This window comes from Vicugna pacos, chromosome 16, assembly GCF_048564905.1.
Source record: "Vicugna pacos chromosome 16, VicPac4, whole genome shotgun sequence".
Taxonomy (NCBI): Eukaryota; Metazoa; Chordata; class Mammalia; order Artiodactyla; family Camelidae; genus Vicugna; species Vicugna pacos.
The window spans coordinates 45,681,808-45,707,850 of NC_133002.1; the positions used below are offsets into that span (position 1 = coordinate 45,681,808).

The window sequence follows — 26,043 nt, forward strand, 5'->3', positions numbered from 1 at the left end:
ATAAGTACCCAAGGTTGGCGAGGCCCACGCTCAGCCATTCGGGAGGCCGCTTGGCATGCTGGGAGTTGTAGTTTGATGCAGGTTCAGGGTTTCGGCCGTGTGCTCCAGAATCCAGGGTTGATTTCAGCCTGCCCTTATTAGTGCCTGGGCCACAGGTGAGCCGTTATTGGCTGCCGTTAAGGACCATAACCATTCCCGGGTAAGTAAGAGGGCCTGAGGCCCGCGGGTGCGACCTACTGGGAGCCCAAATGCCTTGGGCCTCACTGGAGAGCCCTTCCTGCAAGAAGCCAGGTTGGCGCCTTTCCTCATTCGGGACTCTTGGCGGCCCCTGGTCGTTGGTAGCTCAACGCCTCCTGAGAGGCGGTGGATTGTGGTGTGCCGAGCACCGATCCTGAGTAAGGACACCTGACTGCTTTGTCAGGTCTTGCCGTTGCCCGGCCGCCAGGTACTGGTCTCCACGAAGCTCTTCCGCTCACAGTATGCCTTTCACTCTCCGCAGCAGCCCTCCACAATTACTCTTGAATGAGCACTTATATGCCAGGCTCTGTGTTAAGGGTTTTAGAACACCTAATTTAATCCTCTCAACAGGCCCAGAATGTAAGAGCTATTCCCGTTTTCCACAAAGAGATGTGGCCCAGATTGGTTGGTAAATCGCACAGTCACGTAGCTAGTAAGTGGCAAAATCAGTATACATATCTGGATCTAACTACTCTTAGGTCCTCTGAATTCTTTACCACCACAAAAAATCCCATAGTCTGATACATATCCCGAAGGAAATCAGTTATTAGAAGGTAATTTTGACGTCTCAATGTATTTTCAGCCTTGACTGAATGCTGCAGCCCCTTGGGTCTCACCCCTGTTATTGAGTATTGGCACCTGGGTCTTGAGGCAGAGCCCAAAGACAAGGTTTCTGTTCTAGAGATTTCCCATTCAGGTTGTGTTGTGGTAGGTTTGAGGGAAGGACAAATTCTTATCATCAGAGAGTTCCGATGGCCAAAAAGGGAAATAATCTTTGCTTTGGGGAAACTCTCAACATGGGAAGAGGAATAGAGTGGGAAGAAATAGTTCCCATCTGACTCACGGAAACAAAACAAATAAAAGACAACTAAATATAGTCAACTCTTGGTTTTTGTATCGTGGCAAGAGCAGAAGTAAATACAATACAAAGCAGCAGATAATCCCCAATCATTTATGTTTGACTTTGGAAGGCAAAGACACCTGCTCAGGCTGAGAGCTGTCACCCACACTCATCTCTCCAGAGCCAAGACTGCTGTCAGCATGATGCCTTATATGCAGTGCAGGCAAGAGGAGGAGGTCAGAGGTAATAATAAAGCCTTACATGTGTTAGATGGATTTAACTTTTCTGTGTTTTATCTATTGTAGCTTATGTGACTTTGTGGGGTAGATAGGGAAGGGGACTTGAAACTCGTGCTTGTTAAAAAAGAATATATTTATGTATCACAGTGATACCTAACTGCAGACTATGGACCAGAAACCACTTCTGGTATTCTAATTCCCAACCCTACATTTTCTTTTCTCATTGATTCACAGAGGTTGAATGAAGTCTAATGAAACATGACCCATGAAGAGTGGTTATAGAGAATGGTGGTGCTGATGTGTGTGGACCCTGCCATTCTTGCAGTTCACAGCTTAAGTAAGACACTCCCCATTGTATTTTACTGCAAACTGAGCAGTTTTTGCTCAGTGGAGAGCCTTTCTGGGAGGTAGGCAGGCAATGTGACTGTCATGACCAAGCTCAGAATGTCAGTACAAATCCAAAGTTCTGGAATCCAAGTTAGAATCCTCGTTTAGATTTTGTAGGATCCGAGATTTCTCTATAATAAAATTTAAATTTTTATGTTTTTAAAAAGAAATTGAGTATATGTAACACTCTTTAAACTACCATTTGATGACTGAATATTGCCACGTGAATTTGATGCCTAAGCTTACTTTTGAGTTGATAGTCATATTGGTACAGGGTGATCACCCAAAGCAGTACCACATTGAGTTTCCTAAATTGTGTCTATGGGTGTTAATCTTAGGGTTCCAAGAGTTCTCATATCTGTTCCTCCCTACTCCCCCATAACAGAGAGCCTTCCACTTTCAGACAGCTCTCATTGATGGAACGTTGGCCAAGTTCTGCCTTGTGGAGTTACGGAGAAACATACAATGCCATGTCCTAGATAGTGGTTACTTATTTTTCAGTTAATATCTGGTTCCCTAAAATTCTTCTTTTTTCCGAGGTAACATCCCCAGCTTTCTGGGCACCTCAACACACTAAAATAGCAGGATTTCCCCATCTAGCTCTGCTGGCTCTTCCTACTCACCCATCTGGCAGGAGCATTATACTAGGGTAATGAGGTACAGCAGGGCCCAGAGGGTGGCTGAGGGATGTGCCTGTGAAGCTCCGCAGATTCTAGAATTTACTCCTAGTATAGATACCTCCATTATCCCTTCCCGGTTGTTACTGGAGACAGTAGAATATAGTGGTTAACAAATCAGGCTCCAGTGTCTGACTCTTTGGGTTCTAAGCTTGGCTCTGCCTCTGACTTAGTGAGTGACCTTAGGCAAGTCACAACTTTTCTGAGTCTCAGTGTCCTCATCTGTAAAATGAGTCAGTGCACACAGAACACTTAATAATGTGTCTGGGACAGTCAGTACCCAATAAATTATTTCACCTCCCAGGAAGTCAGCGTTACTACTGATGATCAAAGAAAACTTTTCTCATGATGTCCATCCCAGATCAAGGCCCTTGCTGTCCACCCAGCAGATCACTTTCTTCTGGTGGGCCTAGAAAGGCGTGAGCCAGGTTGCCTTCATGATTCATTTAGCCAACACCTTGGAGCACTCACGACACGTCAGGCTCTATGACAGGAACTAGAGAATCAGGTAGGAAACAACACAGTCCCTGCCCTGGGTTCACTGCACATTTGGTAGGTATACAGACTGATAGTTACAGCACAGTGCAGGAGAGAGCGGGGACCACAGGATGTAGCAGGAGTCTGGAGCAGGGGGGACCCTTAACCTGGGGAAAGTGGTCCTGGAGGAAAACATGGCTAAGCTGAATTTTTGTAGAAGAAGCAGACAAACTGGGGTGGACATCCTAGGCAGGAGGTATGAAAGTCCAGCTGCCTGAGAGTTGGGTGCTTTTGAGGAACCACAGTGAGAATGCTTATAGGGTGGGAAGCATTTTGGAAGCTGAGACTGGAGAGGCAGCTGGGAGTCAGACCATGAATGGATATGGATGCCATGTGGAGGAGTTTGGGCATTATCCTGAAGACTCTAGAACCACTGAAGGATTTTTCACTGGGGAAGAGTTATGAAATTTTTGTTGAAGAAAGATCATACTGCATACAGCCTGGCTGTCCTAAGGGCGAGAGTTTTTATCCTCTGAGGAACTGGGCTAGTGGGCTCAATCGTGGAAGAAGGGATACGGAGATGGCCTTTGCCAGCTTCCTGTCTCCCCTGGAGCTCACTTTCAGGAAGGGTATCCCTTCCGTCCTTCCTTCCTTCCTTCCTTCCCTCCTTCCTTCCTTCCTACGACAGTCCCTGACACAGGGCCTTGAGCACAGGGGGTCCAGTCTTCTACTTGGTACTGTGGGATTTAAGAAAAAGTGTGCCAGGCATTCCCTACTCAGAAGGCAGTGAAATCATAAAAACCAGGCACACTTGAAAACAAAGTAACAAGGCCTGACTGGATATGATTAAATGAACTACATAGATAAGTTAACTGAAGTTGGGGGTGGGGCAGGGGGTACAGATCTCTGGGGCAGCATTGTTAGAAAAGGCTTCCTGGAGAGAACAGACTTTGAACTTGGCCTTGGAGGCAATTTAAGTGCTGAATGCCGCATTATAGCTTCTGGGAGCCCTGTGGACCCACTCCTAAGCTGGAGTCACAGCTGCAGTTTTACTTCTGTTTGTGTGGTTATTCAATTTGCAACCATTTTCCCTGACAAGATCCTGTGTTCTGTGAACAGGTTAGATTGTAATCACCTCTGTATCTCTTGGGCCAGCACACAGTGGGCCCTCAGTTAATATGTGTTGGATTAATTAATCTAGGAGTGAGTAAATGAGTGAATAGTGAGAAAGAAGGAACAAGGCCTCAAGGTGCAGAAATGTTACAAACAAGGCAGACGCAAGAAGGCCCAGGCTGGTGACCACTTACTCTCATATAGTGCTTAATTGCTCACAAAATGTGCTAACAGGCTATCTTGTTTGATCCCTGCCATGAATTGTCTTGTTTGACCCTGTGCAATAAGCAGGAGTTGTCTGTTTTACAATAAGAAAACCAGAAGTTCAATCACTTGTCCAGAGTTTCACTGCTACTTCCTGTGAGTTCAGACTTGAACCTGGTGTTTTAACACGAAGTCTGGTACAATAACTAAATTACCTTCCTCCCTTGCCTTTCCCAAGGGGGAACATATGGTGAGACATGTGGTGAGACATATGTCTGGAGGGGTGATCAGGGGCCAGGTCACAGAAGGCCTTGAGTTTCTGGCTTATCTTCGGAGTTTGCAGCTGGTGACAACCTATGGGAAGGTTTTTTTTTTTCTTGTAAGCTGTTTAATAAAGGATAAATATTAATGATATTTGTGAGGTATGGTATAAATTTAATTGCATATTAATATTTATTTAAAATAAACATATGGAAGGTAAGTTTAATTTTTAAAACCTAGAGTCAAAGACCCAGGAGTCAAAGGAGTCATCCCTATTGGACTCAGAGGGTTGTTCACCAAACACCCTCCATAGTCCAGGCATCATGCAAGATCTAAGGACACAAGGTTGACTGAGATGCAGGTCATTGTCAGGATGAAGGGGGATTGTGTAAGCAGCCAGCACCAGCTCAAAGTTTATTATTGCCATCCTGAACAATGGAGGATGTATGTTAGAGCTGAAAAAGCTCTTCATGGTATCACCTCAAAACTGCAAAGGCAGAGCTTCAGTTCAGAGGAGGTTCCTGGGTTGAAACCCCTACAGCAGCCCTTCAGTCTTTCCTCTGGGATAGCCCAGAGCAGAGATACAGCTGCTGTTGGCAGATTGGACCAACAGGATACCTACTTAGAAAACAGGGTCCCCACTTGTACACCAATAGCTCACAACACTGTAAGGCAGAATCTGGGATTAACAGGATCATCTTGCAGGGGGTTCCTAACGGTATACCCCAGGAAGAGCTTAACAATTTGGGGGAGAAGCAGGCATCTTTCTATTCCTATCACTGCCGTGGCCAGCCATGGTTACTGATGGGAGTCTAAGTATCCCCCTGATGTGTCAGGAGTAGGAAAAGGTTGAGAACCACCAGACTAGGTTATCTGAAAGTTGTTTGGTCCAGAAAGGGGACTGGGCCATTAGATCTAACTATGGAATGGAATTAGAATTGTTTTGTATGACCCATAGGGCCCTTTTTGAGACAGCATGAAGCTGCCTCAAAAGACAGTGTGTTCCCTAACACTTGACATGTCCAAGTAGAGGTAGCAGAGATGATGTGGAGGAGATTCAAACACTGGACAGGTGTTTGGACCAAATGGCCCTTTTGATCATGAGATGCAATCCTATTTATTGGGTGATGGCAGCCAAAGAGAAAGGTTTCAGGGACTGGAGTGACAAGAGAAAGATGTTGGATTACTTCATTCTTCTATGTGTTGAATCTCTACTATGCTGGGCACTGTTCTAGGCACTAGGGATACTAGTGCCTTAAAGGACGCAGAAAGCAGAGGTGCAGTTTAGGGAGAGGGAAAGGAGGCAAGGTAGGAGTTAATAAAAGGCCACCCACTATATATGAGGCATCATTAGATGCTTTTATGTATTTCCAGTTCTTTCAACAAGCAGCACAGTGGCGATTATCTGCACTTCGATAGAAGAGGCAGAATGAGAGGCTCAGTGACTTGCTAGGCTTGTATGGACAGAATGAGCTCTCCAGCCAACTGTTACTGTAAGGGAGGGTGTTAACCTTTAAATAACAGTTTCCTTTTGTGTAAAATGGGGATGACAATATCCATTTCAAGGACAGTTAAAGATTTCAGTGAGATTATGCGTACTGAGTACTTTTAGGACCTGGCCGGTATAAGGTGTTCAGTTAACTACCGTGGCTATCGTTGCTATTGCCAGAGACTGCACAGCTAGTCCTGAATTTGAAGCTAGGACTCTCCAGGTTTTTTCCCCAGCGTGGGAAGGCTTTGGCTTCCAGAGGGGAGTAACCCTACTGTCCTCACCTGCCTAGAGATCTAGGGCTGTGCGCCTTCGCGGCTCTCCCCTCTTAGGTCCCGCCCTCCCCCGTCTCTGGTCCCGCCTCTCCTCTCTGGTCCCGCCTCTCCTCTCTGGTCCCGCCTCCTTCCGCTGGCCGGATATCCGGTCAGCGTGCGCGCACGCTCCCGAAGCCCCGCCTGCCCTCTGGGAGCTACCCAGTAAGAGCCTCTGAGATTGGGCAAGCGACTGCGGCCCAGGCCGGGTCAGAGGCCACGGGTACGTAGCGCGCCGCATGGGCAGGTGGAGCGGCCGGGCTCCAGGGAGGGGGCGGTCCGGGCAACTGCTGCCAGGGCTGGTTTGTTTCTCTCGCGTCCAGACCACCCCGCCTAGAGGACTGGGTCTACCCCAGAGGCATTGTGGCCGGGCTCCGGGCGCACCAGCCGAGCTGCGTGGTGGAGCGTAGAGCACGCGCCTTATTTCCAAGCCAGGGTTACAATTTATTGAGGACATACTACGTAGGAGCCCCTAAGTCAAATGCTTTTACATCCATGGCTCACTTCCTCGACAGCAACCCTACTAAGCAAGCTGTTGTTTTCCCGGTTTAGCTGTGGATACCGAGAAAGGTTTACAGCTAGAAAGCGGCGGAAATTGTGTCTTCAAACCCAGGTTCAGTGCAAAGCTACTGCACTTTAGACCTGTGTGGTCAGACCTAAGTTTGATTTTTGAGTCCAGCCTCTGCCACTTCCAGTTGTGTGACCTTGGGTACCTTTCCCATTCTGTTCATGAAAAATGGTGGCATGGAGTTCCCACTCATCCACTGATGAGTAAAAAGGGCAGCCCAACCACCGGCTTTTCTTCCTTTATCCCTGGCTTCCCAGATGGAGGCATTGGCACCTCTGGCGCTGAGTTTGTTTACGAAGTTTTCAGATTTTCAAATCTCCCTTAGTCATGGGGAAGTTATCACCCGAATGAACTTTGACATTTAGTCCTAATTTTAAACTTTAGGAAATGGAAGCCTTTGAGGATGGTTTCTTTGGGGGCCGGGGGTGCAGATTTTGCCTAAATAAATTAGATGAATTTGGCAGGGTGCAGACAGGACTAGGGACATGATCAAGTGCTGGAAATCTGGCTGATGATAGGAAGTGGACAGGCCGGTTGGGGTGGATTTTCCTTAGCAGGGTCCTAAATTCCCACCAAATCTTCTGTCTCGAGCAAGATCTGAATCTGTCCTCCTGAGTAATTTGTTTAAAGGGTTCAGAACCTCACTTGGTGCTTGTGTAGCAGTGAGCTTCACTTTGTTTTGAAAACTACCCACTCTCACGTTTTTAGATTGCTAAAATTTTTCTCCGAAAGTTTCAGTAGTTGGAAAGGAGCTGATTTCTGGTTAATTGTAAGTACTGACATTGAAAAATAAAACTATTATATCAGGCATTTAAATCTTCAATGGAATCTAAATACTGTAGTGTTTTGACTTCCCTCATCCTTCGAAAAGAATACATGAACCATTTTTTATTTAATAGTTGAAATTTTACCACTTTATTTCCTCCACAGAATTTTTTTCTAGTAAAATCGATTTTATGCTCGAGTCTTCGATTTGTGGTCCTACTTCTCTGCAACAAAAATGCAAAAATTAAAACATTTTTGAAAATTGTGTTGTTATAATATTAAATATTTTCTTTTGGATTGAGTTCTTAACATTGTGAAATACACAATTGACCAAAACAGCTAGTTGTGATCATTGTTAAACGTAAGTTTTATTTGAAATGCTTCTCTTTATCAGCTGAGTGCAACTTTTCTTTTTTTTAATTTGTATATGCACCCATGTATATTTTCTGGGATGAGCAGAGCTTTTTCTTTTTTTTTTTTTTCCTCATCCCTGTAAGCACTGAAAAAGTTGGTTCATGTAAACAAATACACAGGACTTGAAAGCATTTTGTTGTGGCAATATTACTAAATTCTTTGAACATCTTTTGAGTTATGGGCACAAATCACAATGATCTGTCATTAACATCAATTATTAATGACCTGTCAGGCAACAATTCTTTTAGGTCCTCCTTTAACTTTACTGAAGGCAAAGGTTTAGAAACCATCTGATTCAGGAGGAGGATTTGTCACCTAGTCACTATAAGCAGTCAGATTCTCAGCATGAATATTGATATGTTGAATTATCCCTTTGTAGTACCAGGGGTACTTTGCACTGTGGGACAGTGCACCTTAGTAAGATTTGGCATGTGTTGGTAGTTATGCCTTCCTTTGGAACATGGGACATGGATGAGTGGGAAGGGAGGCCTGGGAAAGGATAGCCTGCAGCACATCCCAAGGCTGATCTGTCCCCATAGGGAGACACTTGGGGAACTGAGCTGAAATTTATTCTTCTTACGCTGTGTCTTTCTGTCCCTTGAAACATCTTCATGCATCCCCAGGGGTACTCCTTCCCCATTAGGGAGACCACCTGGAACGACTGTGGGCAAATACCTAACTTCTTTTAGCTTTATTTTCCTCACCTTTAGAGTGGGAGTAAATAGAACCGACTTCATTGGATTGTGCTGACCAGATGGGATCCAGGATGTCCAGGCACATAGGGAGCGCTCATGCGGCAGGTGGCCGCTCTTAAACTCGAGTTCCTGCCTCCTGGGGAATACCTTCCTTGCCTCAGTTTCCTCATTTGTGAGCTCAAGATATTGTCAACCCAGGAATATGGGAGTGGGAGTTGATATGGAAAGGTTTTGTGATTCTTATAATAGGTTTTCTGGAACACATACGTTCTGTTAAAACAGTTAACGTTGAGTTCCTGCTTACCCATGAGCTGGGCATTTTGTTGCTTGCTTTATGTATTTATTCAACGAGTGTTTTTTGTCAGGCCCTGTTTTAAGCACCTTGACTACAACAGTGCTCAGATTCTAGGAAGAGAGGCAGATTACACACACACACACACACACAAAACATAGACATAAAATATTTGAGTGGTGAAAAGTTAATAAGTGCTGTGAAGAAACAGTGTGGAGAATAGAGAGGGAGAAGGGTGCAATTTTATGTTCAGGACATTCTCTGATAGGGTGACAGTTGGGCAGAGAAGGAGCTGAGCCATGCAGCCCCCTGGGGGAAGAGCCTGCTACGTGGAGAGAACTGCACGTCCCCAGGCCCGAGGTGGGAGCCTATTGTGTCTGGAGGGCATACGGGGGCTGTGGGGGGAGTGGATGGAGATGCCTGGAGAGGATAGAGCCATTGTCGGTCATGAGGCCCCTGAAGGGTCCGTAAGGACCTGACTTGTACTCTAAGTGAACAGAGCCCTTGGAGGGTTTTGGCAGAGGGATGTCATGATCGGACTCAGGATCACACCAGCTGTCATATGACGAACAGACTGTCAGGGAGCAAAGGTGGCAGCAAATCACTCAGGCTGCTGTGGGAATCCAGGAGAGATGGGGGGGGGAGACCAGGTGTGTCTGCTAGGTTGTGAAGGTGGAGAAGGTGGATTGGATGAAAATTATGAGAGAGGAGGCAGAAGGATGCCGAGGTTTTTGGCCTGAGGAACTGACAGGATGAGGTGCCCTTTAGGGAAGTGGAGTAGACCACAGTGATTGATGTGTCGCACTTTGAGTTGGGGAAGACTAGGTGACCATGATGTATGTCACCTAATTCAGTCCTGATGAAACCCCTGTGTGTAGTCAGTATTAATCCCATTTTATATGCAAGGAGATAGAAGCCCACAGCAGTGAAGTAAGTTGCCTGAGGCCACACAGCTACTTAAGGAACAGAGCTGCCATCCCAGCCCAGGCCCCTTTGATTTCAAAGCCCCTGAGATTTGGCATTCCCTGTGGTCCTTTTTCTGCATAAACGCTAGCATGGTAGGCCAGTCCAAACAACCTCCCTGCCCACCCATTCAAAACTCCCTGGAGAGATGGTGTGTGCTTGGAGAGGGCTTTCAAAGAAAGACCTGCTCCCTCCCTCCCCTTCGTGTTGACAAGGGCAGAAGGGAGGGGGAGACTGACCACAAACACTTTTCTGGGGGCTTCCTTAGAGTCAGTGGCAGCCTGGTGACTTAAGCCCAGCAGACGAAAAGAACTTGGACTCAGGTTTAAACTGCAGCCTCTCACTAATAATGAAAGATCAGGAATGGGGAAACTGTAGATAAAAATAGCACTTACTAGTTAACTGGAAAACAATATATTTTTGCAGCCGCAGGTTCCACAAGAAAATAATTGGGTCCCAGGGCAGGGAACGGCTCATTTTCATGAATGATTATATTGATCATTGCAGCAAAATGGATATGTGCACTTCTGAAAGCAATTCAAAGGAGAAGCATGTGGCTGGTCAGGCGTGCTCAGGATTAAATCCTGAGAGGCTGCAGTGAGGGGAGGAAAGAAGCTGCAAGCTAATGAGAGAGCCACCTCCTGGCCTGGGCAGATGTGAGGCTGTTGACTGGGAGATGCAAAGCAAAAGAGCTCCCTTCCAACCTAAGTCCCCAAGCTCTCCCAAGGGAGAAAAGAGTGTCCATTCACATATCAGCTCATTATTCTCCTGAATCTATTGGGTGTTTTGTTGGTTTCTGGTTTTTTTTCCCCCCAGGAGAGATTTACTAGCAGTGAGTAGCAAGTTCTGATGGAAAAAGAAGCAGGCTGGGAGCCTCCCCTTTGCAGTGACTGGAGAATGTGACCCCAAGTATTTCCACACCCCATTTCCTGCTCATGGAGTCATTCCATCATTCGTTCTATGCATAGTTTTCAAACACTCTCGAACTAAAGGGGAACATTGGTTGAGGGCTCCATGTGTGCTAGGCACTGTTCTAAGTGCTAGAACAGTGTATGTATTAACTCAGAGTAGGTGTCCTTAGCTCCATTTTACAGACGAAGAAACTGAGTCAAAGATAGGTTAAATAACTTGACCAATATCTCTCACCTGGTAAGTGACAGTCGTTGGACACTAGGCTAGGTGCTGGAGACAGAAGGGTACAGACTGGTTGTGGATCGTGGCTTATTTTATCTAACACATAGTCACACAAACAAATACAAGCACATTGAGTACTAGGAAGGAGAGGAAATGGAAAGAGATGTCAGGGGCCTGATTTGGGTGGGGGTGGTGATGAGGCTGCACTGAGAGGCAACCTGCTCCCTTGCTGCTTTCAACTCGTCACTCAGAGAGACGTCCTTGGTCCCTTGTTTAAAACCCTGATCTCCATTGCTCTTGATACCCTCCCCCACTTAGCACCACAACACATGGTGAGCTTTTTGTTTATATACCACCTCTCACTACCTCCCTCAGAATATGCTTGGGGTGGAGGAGGCACCCTTGTTTTGAACAATGCCTGGTACCTGATTGGTTGAAGGAATGAATGCAGAATGAATCAAGAGGAGTTGGCCAGGAGGTGAGTGTGGTGGGCAGGGGAACAGCATATGTGGAGGCTCCGAGGTAGGAAGGATCCTGCCTGCTCAGGGACAGAAAGCAGGTGTGTGACAAGCACAGGTGTGAACAAGGAGTGATGGGATGGCAGAGGTCGACAGTGGGCAGGTCACATGGGACCCAGAGACCTCTGTGAGGGGTTGAGGAGGAGGAGGAAGAAGAGTGAAGGTTTTAAACAGGGGAGTGATGAGATCAGATGTCTACTTCAAGCCATGACCCTGGCTGCCTTGGGAGAAGCAAGGCAGGGACTGGAGGGTCTGGTCACAAGGCTTCTGCATTAGTCTGGGCACAGGGTGCTGGTGGCTCAGGTCAGCAGGGTGGGCCCAGTAGAGTTGGAACTCCACAGACAGCATGGGGCAGTGGGGCTATTTCTCTGGAGGCCCGAGAAACAGTCCACTTCCATTTTTCCCCTAAGAAACCCTGCCAGAGGAGATTCCAGGAGAGACCATTCTTCCCTGAATATATTTTCTTTGTCTTCTCCGAGCTATTGGAATTCAAGAAGTAGAAACCAAAAGGCGATCAGGAGAGGCTCAGGGAGAGAGGCCCACCATTTGTGGAGTGCAGTGAGAATTCCATCCTCACTTCCTGGGGCTGCAGACACCGCCCCTCTGACTCTAGTCCTTACCCCTTGTTTATATCCTGCTGCCTCTCCACTGACATGGAGAGTGAGGGAAGAGAAAGGATTGGATGTGGCTCCCCTCCTTGGCTGATGCATCCCAGGCTCCGGATCAGATCTCTGTAGCTGGGGACCCAGCGTTATCCTTCCTTCTCTAGCAAAGCCAGCGCTATGAACAGCCTCTGATGCTGAGAAGGAAGAGTCCCAGCCACCAGTGGTCACATAATTTTTTAACTACACAGGTGAACATTGTATCGACACTCTGGGGAGACTGCTGGACCACAGTGGGGAGGAAGCACCAATGTGACTCACAGTCTCCCCCGAGGCTGCTACTGCTATTAGCCTGGAAGTCCAAGCCCTTCGTTCACAGGTGTGGAGACTGCAGCCCAGGGAGGGCCAGGTGTTTGGGGCTCAGCTGTTTCTCACTTCTGGAGCACTTCCGTCCCTGGGCTGGGTAGGCTGCTAAGAAGGCTTCCTGCAGACACACAGATAGTTTTACGGCAGATTACAGAGGCTGGGACCCAGGCCTCCAACCTCTGGTCCACAACCTTCCATTTTAGCCATGATTCTGGTGCCTTGGTAGCTAGGATGCTAGGTTCCACCCAAGATTCAGATTCAGGGGGCTAGCAGGGAGCCTGGGTTTCTGCACCTCTTCTAGTTTCGCAGGGGAATCAGGTCATAGCCAGGTTTAGCAGTTGATGTGAGGTTCCCACTGCCTCCGTGTAAATGACAGTGGAATGAGGGGAAACTGGAATGGATTCTGGAAAATGATGATTTTTGAGCCAGAGCAAGAAGAGGGTTGTGAACACAGGTTATCAGAGGTGGTTGCTTCTCCAGTAGGTGCCTGGGGAGGAACTACGGGACAGATCCAGGGCAGGGGGGCCTTTGAGGCAGCTTGGAACCTAAACCTTCATTTGCTTCTTGCTGAGCCTTGAGGGAACAGTGGGCTCTTGGTTGGTGCAGACCTGTGAGGGGGCCACCCCTCAACCTCCCCAGGCCCAGGGTGAGTACCATGTGACTGCTCCCGTTCACCTGTCAGTGCTCTATTCTTGGCTGGTTTCATTTGTCACTGTCTATCTCTCTAAGTTTTCCTGAGGGGCAAGACCTGTGTTTTCCCTTGGTTCCTAGTGCCACGCTGCAGAGCCCAGAGGGGCTCAGTCCACAGTTAGTGAAGGAGTGAGGTATGGAGGGGCTTGTTGGACAGGAACAGCTGTTGTTTGTCCAGGCCCTTTAAGCTAGGGACCCATAGCCGCCCCGGGCACGTGCTCCTCCCTCCCCTTGGCCTTTTTGACAGAGGCCAAGCAGCTGTTGGTCTGTTTCTGCAGATGGTCATCCAAGACAATAAAGGGGAGGTATTCACTAGGTTACCCCTGTAGCCTGGGGCAGAACTGAGCCTGGAATTTCTATCTGTGCCTTAGTTGTTGGCCAACACAAGACCTGGCCCCCTATCCTGCAGAGGGAAAACACCAATGTGGTCATCAAGAAGTCATTTTTCTTTGGCCCCGTGTTGATTTGCCTACAGACAGATGCGCCATCCTGATTTTGTCTTACTTAATCTAAACATAAATTAATTTTCCATCCTCTGAGTACCTTAAGGCAGGGGTCTAGTCTCGGAGTTAGGAGCTCTGCGTTCCATCCAGGCTCTGCTAATAGCTGTGGCTCTGGGCAAGTCCCTTCTTTGATCCTTGGTATTTCCCTATAAATGAAGAGCCCATCTCAAGCCCTGTTACTCAGCAGAACTGCCTGGTGCCTCCACCCCCAGAGATCTGATTCAGCAGGTCCCAAGAGGGGTCCCGGTCCCGTGTACAGGCAGGAGCTCAGGTCTGCTAGGCCACGTGGTCTTCCAGGCCCCTCTACCCCACTCAGCAAACTTGAGTGATCAGGTGACAGTGACCTGCTTTCAACCATGAGTGGTCAGGGCCCTGTGGAGAACTGGCCCTTGCCCCACCCCTCAGCTGTGGCCTGTTCTCAAGTCTCACTCCCCTGCCTCCAGACTGGTCTTCAGTGGAGGAGAAGACGACTCATTGCTTTAGAGACAACAGGACAGAGCTGGGATTAAAAACGCTGGTGCTAGATATTCTATTTCAAAACTACAGCTGAGTGGATGAAAAAATTTTTAACAGCTGAACCCAATTCTTAACTCCTCTTTTTGTAAGGTGGAGGGAGACCAACCTGGGGCGACACTAGTCTCAGACAGACTGAGGGGAAATGCTCTGTAAATGATTTAATAATTCAGTTTGAGCTCTCCATTTGGATGATAACTCTGGTGGGTATCCTCCTCTCTCTGCTCCAGCTTCCCTGGGTAAGAACGAGCCTGGGCTGATTTAAACTTCTGGGTCGGTCCCCCCACCGCTCCAGGCCATCCACCCACTCAGCCCGCATCCAAGTGGCCTCCTCCCCCTGTCATTTGGTGTGTCCTCAGGGGAGTCAGATTCATTTCAGTATAAGCTCAAGCAAAGTGTAATTAGGACAGCAAATCTGCTGTTTAACAAAAAAAATTAAATAAATAATTTTACTTAAGTCCTCTGACAAAGTCCTGGAGAAGTGGTTTGATGCTGAAGGAAGGATGAGAGAAACCTGGCCTTCGATTTAATTTCTCCCAGCTTGGGAACAAAATTCAAGACATGGTAACCATGTTTACTCCTGAAAATGCAGCCTGATGTAAAATCTATTGTGAGACAGTCTGAGGTTGTGGGAATGGGGACCTAACTTCATGGAAGTCTTTTCTCTGTGCTCTGCAACATGACCGTAACCCCCACCTTCCACCCTACCCCACCATCCTCACTTCCTTTCCTGGGCTTTTACCATGTCAGTGGCAGGGTGCCAAGGGCTTAGATGCATTTTCTCATGCATTTTGCACAACAGCCTTACGAGGCAGGTTCTTTCATCCCCATTTTACTCCATTTTATGGGTGAGAAAACTGAGGTTCAGAGAGGCAAGTGACTTGCCCTGGGTTGCACAGCATGTAAGTGGAGGAACTGGATTTGAAGGGGTCTGCACTCCTAGCCTCTGTGCTGTACTGCATCTGCTGGTCTCAGAGCTGCACGTCAAGATGCCAGGCTCAGTTACCTCCACATCAGGCCTGCCATCCTTTCCTCATTCCATCTTGGCAAGGCCTGTACTTCTCTAAACTTCAGATTTAATGACCACCCAGCCACCGCTTGCCGCTAAACTCCCCACCTGTAGTGCTTCTTGGCTGCGGAGGAGGGATTATTGATGTAGACTAACCCTCAGGCCGTCCTAGTGCTGGTGTGAAGGTGGGGCGGGCGGGCCACACCTTTCCTGTGAGCCTTGATGTCCCAGACTACAGAGTGGAGGCTGGGGGCATTCTGTGGGCATCTGGAAAATGCCTTGGGCTCACCACAGAGTGACAGGTTCTCCTACCTACAGGAAGCTTGCCTACAGTGGGGTACTGCCACCTCCAGAAAGCACTCTGCTTAACAGCACCTGACCTTGTTCTGTCTGCTCAGCATTTTGATTGCTAAATTTACACAATGTTGGTTTGCCTTCTGAGTGTTTTTTAAAAGAATACCGGAAGAGTTTTCTGTCTCCAGTGGACCCAGTTCGGGACATGGCTCTGGCTGGCCGGGCTGTGTCTCTCCCTGGCCACCTTTGCCTCCCTCTGCCCTAGTCTTTTGGCCTCACACTGACCAGGTCTGCTCTGTCTGACAGGCGGGTCCTTCTGGTGTTCCTGTGGGGGACCTTCCCGACCTGCCAAGCTTCGCCTCCAGTGACTCCTGGCTCCTGGCTTAGCCTCACTGACCTCCCTCTTTCCTGGGAAGATGTTCCTGGTGGGCCTGACAGGGGGCATTGCCTCAGGCAAGAGCTCAGTGATCCAGGTGTTCCAGCAGCTGGGTTGTGCGGTGATTGACGTGGACGTCCTTGCCCGGCTCGGTGAGCTGGGGGGCGGGCTGGGGGTGGGACAGGGCAGCGCCCTGTGCTGCCTTTCTTCCATCGGGCCTCACCTTTCTAAAAGGCCTTTCTAGGCCTCAGAGTAGGGGAGGACTTTGCCATCAGCCCTGGTCTGGCCCCCTGCTCCCTGCCCCAGGCTGGCCCTCTGGCTCTTCAGTCACTCTTCCCTCCCGTTCACACCATCCCGTGACCAGTGCCAGGGGTTCTGTGCACTCTGCTCTCCTCCTCAACTGCTTTCCCTCCCCTCATTTTGTTTTTGCTCCAACTGAAAGAAGCACCCCTGGGTTCCCCCATCATTCTGCCTCTGGTCACTCGGAGTCCTTTGACTGGCCTGGAGGCTCCAGACAGTGACCCAGACTCCTCCTTGTGCCACAGTCGTCCAGCCGGGATGCCCCGCCCACCGGCGCATTGTGGAGGCCTTCGGCACCGAGGTCTTGCTGGAGAACGGCGACATCGATCGCAAGGTCCTGGGGGACTTGATCTTTAACCAGCCTGACCGGCGGCACCTGCTCAACACCATCACCCACCCTGAGATCTTCAAGGAAATGGTGAAGGAGACCTTCAAGTACTTTCTCCGGGGTAAGAATCGGGACCTGGGACGGGTGTGGCAAAGCCCGCTCCTCCCAGGGCCTGAGCCCTTCGCCTCTGCAGAAAGGTTGGCTGGAGAGCAGGGAGCTGGCTATCATTCAGACTGTTGAGCTCCTGTTGTTCACTGGCATCCCCCCATGCAGTCCTGTACCAGCCCCAGAGGGCAGAGGTGATGTCCTTTAACCCAAGGAGGCTGATAGTTTAATGAGAGGAGATACTTGAGGCTTTGAGCCATGAACCCCAGAAAGTTGATTTTTCTAGGAGGGATGGGTGAAATAAGAGCTGATGAATAAAGGAGTCATAAGACCTGAGTTTAAGTCCTGGCCCTCACGGTTTCTGGTTTCTAGCTGCGTGACTATCGGGTGAGCCAGCCCCTCTGCCCGTTTTCCTTGTCTGCATAGTGAAGCTAGTAATTCCAGCCTCGAAAAGCTCTTAGGGGGGTCGAAGAGTCCACTGTCGATCACCACGCAAGTGGAAACCGGGATCAGAGTCTGATTTGGCGCTGTTTGGGAAAGTAAGTTTTTTTGTTTTTGTTTTAATTTTCCTTTTTATTTGTTTATTTATTTTTGGTGAGGGGGGTAGTTTGGTTTATTTATTTATTTATTCTTAGAGGAGGTACTGGGGATTGAACTCAGGACCTTATGCATGCTAAGCATGCGCTCTACCACTTGAACTGTACCCTCCCCGCCTGGGAAAGTAAGTTTGCAGAGTGGGAGCTGGGGAGGCTCCAGGATGGCCAGGGCAGGTGGGGGTGGGGTTCTAAGTGGAGGATTATCCTTTGGGGCCCAGCCTCTGTGGAGAGAGTTAGCCTGGCATGGCAGGGACATCCAGCTCATGTGCCAGGACTAAAGGAAAGGGTGAGTGTTTGAAAAGCAGGGGTCACTTGGCAAGAACCTTCCCCTGCAGCTGTCAGCAGCCTTTCCTAAGCCACAGTCCAAGCGCTGTTGTTCAGGATGGTGTTGGGCAGGGGTGGCCCAATCCTCACTGTCCAGGATGGGCCAGTCAGCAGAAGTGGGAGAACCGAGAGCAGTGGCTTGGGATCAGGCGAGAGGCTGGCCCAGGGATCCTGCAGAGCTGCCTGCCAGCCTCTGGGACACAGAGCCTCCAGCCCAGGCTCCAAGTTGAAGGCCTGGCTGCTTGTTTCTCCAGTCCGTCACCAGGCTGAGACTTTGCTTTCTAGAGGGTATGGAGGAGCCTTCTTGGTTTTCTTTGGGCTTTGCACTGTGGTCATGGCCAAAGCACTTACTGTCTCATGCATCAGGTTCTCCTGGACAGAGTGGGGACCTTCCCCCAACCCCCGTCCCCCTCTGGCCAAATACTTCCCTCCAGAGGGAAAGGGATGACTTGACCAACATCCTTGATGTTGACCCCCCTCCCCTTGCCTGGCTCTGGCCAGGCAGGGCTGGCTCCAGGCATCCTCCCTGCTGGACCAGCTTTTACTCTCCATCTTGCCACAGGCCTTCCTCCCTCCCTCCTCCCTCAAGAGATGTCTCTGGACTCTTGCTGCCTTTGTCCTGCCCCTTGTGTCTGTGCCAGGACTCCTTCTGTTCCTTCCCTCTACCCCCCCCACCCTCCCACCCCCCCAGGAGCAAGGCCTTCTGCCTTTCATTCTTGCCCTTTTGCATTCACTCCCAGGCCAGGCGCAAGTACATCTGCAGGGCTTTGAGGTGGCAGCGGCTCTCTCCTCCTGAAATTAAGCATTGGATAATGTCACCCGCTCCAAAGTCCTCCCGCTGTGTCATCCACCCAGCCTCCCCTCTCCCCAACCACCACCACTTAAATAAAAGCCAGAAAGCTCGTTTCAGCTCGATAAGGTAAAAAATGGGGACGACAGCTGTGGCTTCCACAGTCCCAGTTTTCCCCTGATGAGTATAACAAATACAACTGTCAGACTTGGTATAATCAAACGTCAGATAAGATCACCAGCTGTTGGGAGGTCTCCGCGTAGGCAGACGGATGTCTTAATAGAGTCAGGATGGTTTGCAGAGCTTATCAAGCAGGAGGGATGTGACAGCTGAATAGCCCTTTGCCAGCGATCCAAAGAGCTGGCCGCGAGCTCCCGAGAGGGGCCGAGGAGAAAGGGCAGTGAGGGGAGGGGTAGGGATGGGAGCCGAGCAGAAAAGGGAGATAAGAGGCCCGGGGAGGATCTGCTCTCGCTCCTCTGGCTCCTGTTCTGGGCTGGAGAGGAGTAGGGGAGCCAGCGCTGCTGGCCTTCCTCATCCAGGGAGCAACAGTCATAATAACCATCATCTATGGAGCGTTTAGAGAGGATCTGAGTGAGGGGTGCTGGGAGGTTTACATGATTCACTCATGCAATCGTTACCTCTTCTTGTGAAGTAGATCATCGTCACTCATTTACACAGGTGAGGTTTGTTAAGGAGCCCAAAGTCATGTGGTGGGAAAGTGCGGGCTACAAAACCAAGGTGTGTCATTGGAGCCCATTCTCTTAACCCCCTGGTTCAACTGAAGAGAATTGGGCTTCCTGAGCAGTGGGTCCTGAGGGACAGGAAACCCAGTGGCTTGGGCTGTCACCATGTTTCCTGTATCACGTGGAGTGCCAGTTTCCCCATGATGCTCCTGGGATCGGTATGATGTGGGTCAGCTTCTGTGGTTGGAAATGTTTCTAGTGGGACATCATCCAAGCCAGGCAGGGGTCTCTGGTCAAAAACCAGTGCCCATCCCTTTCTCTCACTCCTGGACCCCAGCTTTTCTACACTTACACGGGGGACACCAGTGTAAAGAGAACTAAGAGCCCAAGGTGTTTCTGGGCAAGTAGCCCTGGGACATGCCTGCTCCCAGTGGGTGAGGGTGCCGCCCTTGACTGGCCTTGGCTTGTAGTGGGACGGTAGTCAGTGCCTTTTATCCCACTGGAGTTGGTTATACAGTGTTAGTCACAACCACCCCACCACCTCCAAACCAGTACCTGTAATCCCTGGCTGGAGGTCTGACTCTGATGCCGAGAAGCAGCCTCTCCTTTGGGGGCTTCTGCTGCTCCCCCACAACATGAGTTTCTCCTGGAGAAGTGGCAAGGATAGCCATGCAGGACTCCTCAGCAGGGAGCCAAGCTTGGACCTGGCTTTTGGGGAAGAACCTATCACTTCTCTCTTTCTCTCTCTCTCTCTCTCTCTCTCTCTCTCTCTCTCTCTCTTTTTTTTTTTTTTTTGTATAAAGGTGGGTGAAGTAGGGCAGAAAGGGCCCAGTTACTCCTGGAAACTCCCTCTAGTCTCCTACAGCTCTGGCTGTGTCATTCTTCTGTTTAGAAATAACAGCTCTTCGGATTCAAGATCAAGTGAACTCCACCCTTTGTGACTGCCCTGACCACCTTGTCAGCTCTGTCTCTCTGCTTGAGGCCTCTACTTCAGCCTGAGCTGTTCCCCTTCCCAGAACCCTCACCTCCACACACTCATTTTCAAGTGTCAGAAGCCCTCCCTGCTTTTCAAGGCCAGTACAAATACCATCCCTTCCATAAGTTCTTCCCAGACCATCCACCCAAAAATGACTTTCTGCAGCATTCTTTTTTGAATGACATTGGAACTGGCTGGCATTCAGGTTATGCCTCTCCTGGGAAGGTATCCCCCTCTGGGGGGAGCTCTTGATGATAGGGGACAGTGGCTTCAACTCTGTTTCCACACCTAGCACATAGTCCTATGTGTGCTTGCAGAATTGAATTTGTGGGTTTCCTGGCCTCTCCCCAGGATACCGCTACGTGATTCTGGATATCCCTCTGCTGTTTGAGACCAAGAAGCTGCTCAAGTACATGAAGCACACGGTGGTAGTATACTGGTGAGTGTATGGCATGGCCTGGCCTGACCAAGGCTGGAAAAGAGGACCCCTGGGTTAAGGCATATACCTGCGAAATGGTCCACTTCATTTGCCCTTTCCCAACGAGGTGGCCAGGAGGCCCAGGGGTGTGGGCAGCAGTGCCCAGAGCCTTAGAAACTGACTTCTGTACCAGACCCAGATATGCCTGGGGGTGGCTGTGGGGAGTGGTGGCCCCCAGGTCTCTCTAGTGCTTGTGAAGCGCTCCCTCTGCTGGCCATTGGAGGCACTTAAGCCCAGATGCCGGCCCTGCCCTTGGCTACCTTGTTATCATTCACTGGTTCCCTTTTCCCTCCTGCAGCGCTTCTCAACATTCCAAACAGCTCCCATATTTATTATTTCACTCAGTTTACCTCTCAGCTTGAGGTGATCAGGACGGAGTTGATATTTCTGGGTTATAGGAGAGAAAATTCAACGGGGGAGTTGCAGAATTTGTCCAGGGTCACCCATTGGCAACACCTACAAACAGAAAGTTGTGGAGATGGATCTGTCAGAGCCCAGCTAAGGAAGGAGCTTTGTTCTCAGAATCCCCCAGGACATGACGCAAACCAGAATCCAGGTCTGGCAAACAGAGGAGGATCAAACTGTCAGAGAAAATGAGTCATAGTCCCAGCAGGGTGAGATTGTAGATGAGGCTGCGGGGTACCTCTGCCTTCCAGAAACTTCCTGGATGCCACCCACAAGTACAGTAGACACAGAGGTGGGCACTTGGCTCTGTGGGTATTTTGGGCACAGAGTGGCTCTCAAGAGACTAATGCGTGGGAGGCTCCCAGCACACTGGAGACGGGGCCTGGAGGGCTCGGTGCCCTAAGCATCGCCCTGCCCTCCCCTCCGTGGGCTGTCAACTAAAGGCCGTCTGGGTCCACTGAGCCCGGTGCAGGGACAGGCATTCTCTTAGCTCCCCCGTTAGCCTGTGTCTTCCCATGTAAAGCTGCAGCTTTTCTGGGTTCTTTGTTCCCTGTTTGTGAAAGACTGTCACCCGAGGCCAAGCAGACCCTGTGAAGACAGAATTCTCTTTGCCTTGGAGTTTTAACACAACTGAAACTTTGTACCACGGGATCCAAAATGAAAAAATCTTGAGAGTGTAGGTGAGAAAACAGAACGGGCTGGTTGCATCTGCAGTTCCAGGTGACTCCACACCTTCCTTTGCCACCTCCCTCTTCCTGCGCTGTCCTTCTAGGTTGATCTGCTTGCTGAGAGCAGTGACAGCTGTGGACCCTCGCAGATAAGTGGGGCTTTGTAGATTCTTCCTGCTCCCCAGGAGATCCTCCAGCCCCACTCACCAGCCAGAAGAGCCCTTCCCAGAATCCCAGGTGCTGTACATGTCCCACTCTGACCACATGTGGTGGCACAACTAGCAAGAGATGCCCAAGAGATGAATGAGTGATTATTTACTATTCATAAAAGGGATCTACACTTTATAAGTATACAGAGCCTCTCATGGATGCCTTTAACTGGCAAACTACCCCAGTGCATTTGAAATAATATGGGAGATTTACCAAAGTGTAATTATACCAAAACGTGATTATTTACTTTTTTGAGAAACTTGCCAATTGTGGCATAAACGTTTGGGCAAAAGTTCCATTACCACAAAAAACATCAGTCCTTAAACTAACCATACAGGACTATCCTTGAGCTCCAGGAAGGGCTGTTGGAGAGTTCTGCCTTTACACCCCACTGGTCTTGGTCAGTTTCTGAAGGATGTGCACTTAATGGTGGCCCAAGTCATCTCCATTCTCACCCAGATTTACCCAGCCACAGGTTTGCAGAGTAAGATTGCACCTTTTTCTCAGCCAGGCAGGGTATGGCCCCATGACCTTGATAGTACGCGGTCCACATAACAAAGGAAATCAGAAGTCTTACCTACTTTTCAAGGCCAATATAAATGCCATCCTTCTACAAAGTCTTCCCTGATCAGCCAGCCAGAAATGACTTTCTGCAGCACTCTGTTCTGAGTGGCATTGGAACCAGCTAGTGTTCAGGTAATGCCTGTCCTTGGAAGGTCTGTCTTCACATCCCAGTTGGCCCTCAGGTCTAGGCCACTTATAGGTGGCAGCCAAACTGTAGTGATCAAATCCTTCCATCTTATAACTGGGAAAATGCAGGCTTTGTGGCAAAGCAGAGAGACCCCAGATGGCAGGAACAGCTGCTGCAGCCCTTTCCCCCTTGTTCCCATTGCGGGTCCTAGAGCTCGAGGGGTGTTAGAGATGACCCCATTCCAGAGGACAGCTGGGAAGTTCCTGGGTAGCCAAAAGCAGGACAGGGAGTTTGCCGAGAAGCAGGCCAAGTGGTAATATCAGAGTGCGTGAAAGAGGTACCCTTTGAAAATCCCTTGGAGTTGGGATCTTGGGTGTTGCTTGACTCAGTCTGTGGTGCTTCATCCTGTCCCAGGGACTGAGGGGATCCAGTTCTCAAGGCCTTGCTCCTGTTGGAAGCACCTTGGGGTGTGTCTGTCCTACTTCATCAGTGGCATCAAGCGCAGCGGCTACCATCTTTGCTCTAAATGTGCAGGGTGGGAGCGGGGAGACAAGAAGAGGGGTCTCTGTGGAGGCCTGGGAAGCTGTTTTTAATGCAGCAGGCCCAGGCCCTCAGGGAAACTACAAAAAGCATGTAGTTTGTGGGCACGGGCCTTTCAGTAAAGGTCACCCATCCAGGGATGCAGGATGTAGCTGATTCCAGGTGTTCAAATCCTCCCATCTTAAAACTGGGGAATCTTGAGCCTAGTAGCAAAGCAGAGAGACTCCAAATGGCAGAAAACAACTACTATCCCCTTTCTCCTCCCCGTTTATGTTAAGGGGCTTTTAGGTAGCCCCTCGTGCTACTAGTGTCCTCACAGAGTGAGGTGGGGGGAGCCAGTGCGTTTCCAGGGCCGGTCACCCATGTAATGTGCTGGTGGGAGGAAGGCCGAGGCCTGCAGTGCCTGAGCAGCTCTTCTGTCTGGTCCTTAGTGACCGGGACACGCAGCTGGCCCGGCTGATGCAGCGGAATAACCTGAACCGTGAGGACGCAGAGGCCCGGATCAAGGCCCAGCTGCCCCTGAAGGACAAGGCCCGCATGGCCCACCATGTGCTCGACAACTCAGGCGAGTGGAGCGTCACCAAACGCCAGGTGATCCTCCTCCATGCAGAGCTGGAGCGCTCCCTGGAGTACCTGCCACTAAGGCTCGGGGTCCTCACAGGGCTGGCTGGCATTGCCAGTCTCCTCTACCTGCTCACCCACTACCTCCTGCCTTCCCCCTAGCTGGACCCTCGGGGGCAGGAATTCTCAGGTCTCCATCTCCTCAGAGGCTGGAACCAGGTAACAAATGCATCCTGTCTCCTCCCAGCTCAACACACACACTCTGAATCTGAGCTGGAGCCCTGTGCCGGGCTCACCCTTCCTTGGAGTGCCTCGTGTCCCAGGCAGAGAAACAGCCCTCTGTTTCTCCTTCCCATCTTCCCCAGGGCCCCTCCTTTTGGAACCACCGATCAGTGTCCATGAGGGGGTGTGAAAGCAACAACAGGTGACCATTAGGAATTTCTTGCGGGTGAGGATGAGGAGCACTCTCTGTGGCCCTCACTTGTGTTTAAAGCTGGGAGGTTTCCTGGGCTGGAATCTGTCCTAGCACATGCCCCATCATGGCTAAAAGCCCCTCTCTGAACCATGGGATGTCATTTTGGACCAAGGGCTGCCACCTTCAAACAGGATTCTCCCATAGGTTGAAGCCCTTGGCCAGGATGCAGTAAGGATCCCCTTATGGTTAAGAGGCCAGGTCTCTTCTGGGATGACACCCTTCCCACCATGGCATTTCCCCGGCACTCCCTGCACCCTGCTCCTACCTCCTGCTCCTTGTACTCCTCGCCTGAGTCTACATGCACCAGGATGTTTCTCACCTCTGTGCCTTTGCCTGGCTGCTCCCCCAATCTGGAATACCTTCCCTCCACCTTATTTTATTTTTTCTGCAACTGGCTAACTTCCAGCTCAGGCACCATCTAGAGCCCCAGGCTGGGTTAGGTGCTGTGAGATCCCAACCACCTCCACATTTTACCTGAATCCATGAGCCAAAAGCCTACTAGACTGTAAGCCCTTTGAGGGCAGGGACTATGTCTTATTCATCTCTGTGTTCCTGGTGCAGAGCCCGATTCACCCTGGTGCTGAATAAAGTGTGTTGATCTGAAATGCCCTGGGCTGCTGCTGTTCCCCTAACATGCAGATTGACTGAGCTTCCCAGACTTGGCTGATACCATTTGGGGTTACTCTTGGTCTCCCACAATAAGACCTGGGCCCCTCACTTCCCCAGCCCTAGAAGGTACAGTTGCCCTCTGACTTCTCCTGGGGCCCCAGGAGGACTCCAGTCAGGTTCAGCTGTACCTACATGAGGGGTGGGTGCAGGTACTGGGGCAGCATCACACCTACGTACTCCATCTTCCTTCCCCAACCCAATTAGACCCGTGTAGACATCAGCTTCCCATTGCCAGAGCCGGAAGACCTGCTGATGAGTTGATCCTGTGGCCAGCAGCCTATTAAGGCCAGAAGTGAGTGTGACAAATGAGAATGCTGTGGTGGCCATATTTAATGCCCCCTTTCCCAGAGCTGCTCATACTTCAGAGACCAGCTCATTAACTCACTGCAAACCCAGGAGGGGCAAAGGCTGATTGAGGAGGTGGCGGGCTGTGTGTAGGGAAGGACCAGGGCAGGATGAGAATGGCAGAAGGCACCTGCTTCTCCAGTTTGTTGGGAACTGGTAAGAAGGAGGAAAGATTTGGACCCCTCCCAGTGCCCTAGTCACTGAGAACATGACTGTGAAAGCCTGTATGTAACATGCTGGACACTGCTGGATGTGTGACACCCCAGAGGTAACATAACATTGATTATTGCTGATTCCAGGCCCAATGAGAGAGATTTGATTCCAGTTAGAGTCAGGCTTCAGAACTCTGCCCGCTGTGCCCCTGGGCCTCCCCAGGAGGAGCAGACCTGGGATCGCTCTGGTCCACTGGGCTATGTCTCCTACTTATGTGACCTGCCTTTGGTTTATTCCTTCAAGTAGGCTTCATGATGCTTACATCAAAGAACTTAATAAATGGAGGATGGCAAAAATCCTTCGCAAAGTGTGAAGTTGAAAAGAATTATTTTCTTCCCTGACCCAATCTGCTGAGTGATGCAAGAATGTCAGAGGACCGCCGGCCTGGAGGGTGTGGAGAAAACACCATCTGTCCTCCTCTGCCCTGGTCCCGCTACAGCTCCTACTCCCCTTCCTCTTGCCTGCCTCCCCACGGCCTCCCTTTCCCACACTTGGTGGCCCAAGGCGGCCTTACAAGGAGACCTACTTTCCCCGGGGCGTGACTTCACGTCTAGGTTGCTCTGGAGGAAAGAGCAGGAGCCGGACCACCGGGAGCCCCAGCCCCGAACCCGGGCTGGCGGCTTCCCCTCCGGCCGGCAGGTGGCAGCACCCACCCGGGTTGGGGTCGGGCCTCGACGGCGGACGCTTGCCGAGCGGTTACTAACTTTTCTCCCGGTGCGGTTCCCGCCTCTCCTCCGGGGCTGCGGAC

General features: G+C 50.2%; 2 protein-coding genes across 8 annotated transcripts in view; one reads left to right on the plus strand and one right to left on the minus strand.

Annotated features, from left to right (window-relative positions):
• Positions 1–2,408, minus strand: part of NMT1 (N-myristoyltransferase 1) — a 29,679-nt gene extending 27,271 nt beyond the window's left edge. Inside the window, exon 1 of the mRNA XM_072939162.1 lies at positions 2,328–2,408. Coding sequence (XP_072795263.1) covers positions 2,328–2,344 — 17 coding nt within the window. The 5' untranslated portion in view covers positions 2,345–2,408. The remainder of the gene's footprint in view (positions 1–2,327) is intronic.
• Positions 30–24,673, plus strand: DCAKD (dephospho-CoA kinase domain containing). Of its 7 annotated transcripts, XM_015250505.3 has the most exons (7): positions 30–199; positions 1,209–1,321; positions 1,552–1,654; positions 15,869–16,090; positions 16,484–16,687; positions 20,392–20,479; positions 23,464–24,673. In XM_015250505.3, the coding sequence occupies exons 4-7, from the start codon at positions 15,979–15,981 to the stop codon at positions 23,753–23,755; spliced, it is 696 nt and encodes a 231-aa protein (XP_015105991.1). In that variant the 5' UTR covers positions 30–199; positions 1,209–1,321; positions 1,552–1,654; positions 15,869–15,978; the 3' UTR covers positions 23,756–24,673. The 7 variants fall into 7 exon arrangements, with proteins under 7 accessions (XP_015105991.1, XP_015105992.1, XP_072795288.1 ...); XM_015250506.3 differs by lacking the exons at positions 1,209–1,321; positions 1,552–1,654; XM_072939184.1 differs by lacking the exons at positions 30–199; positions 1,209–1,321; positions 1,552–1,654 and adding an exon at positions 2,782–2,889.
• Positions 24,674–26,043: the final 1,370 nt, after the last annotated feature.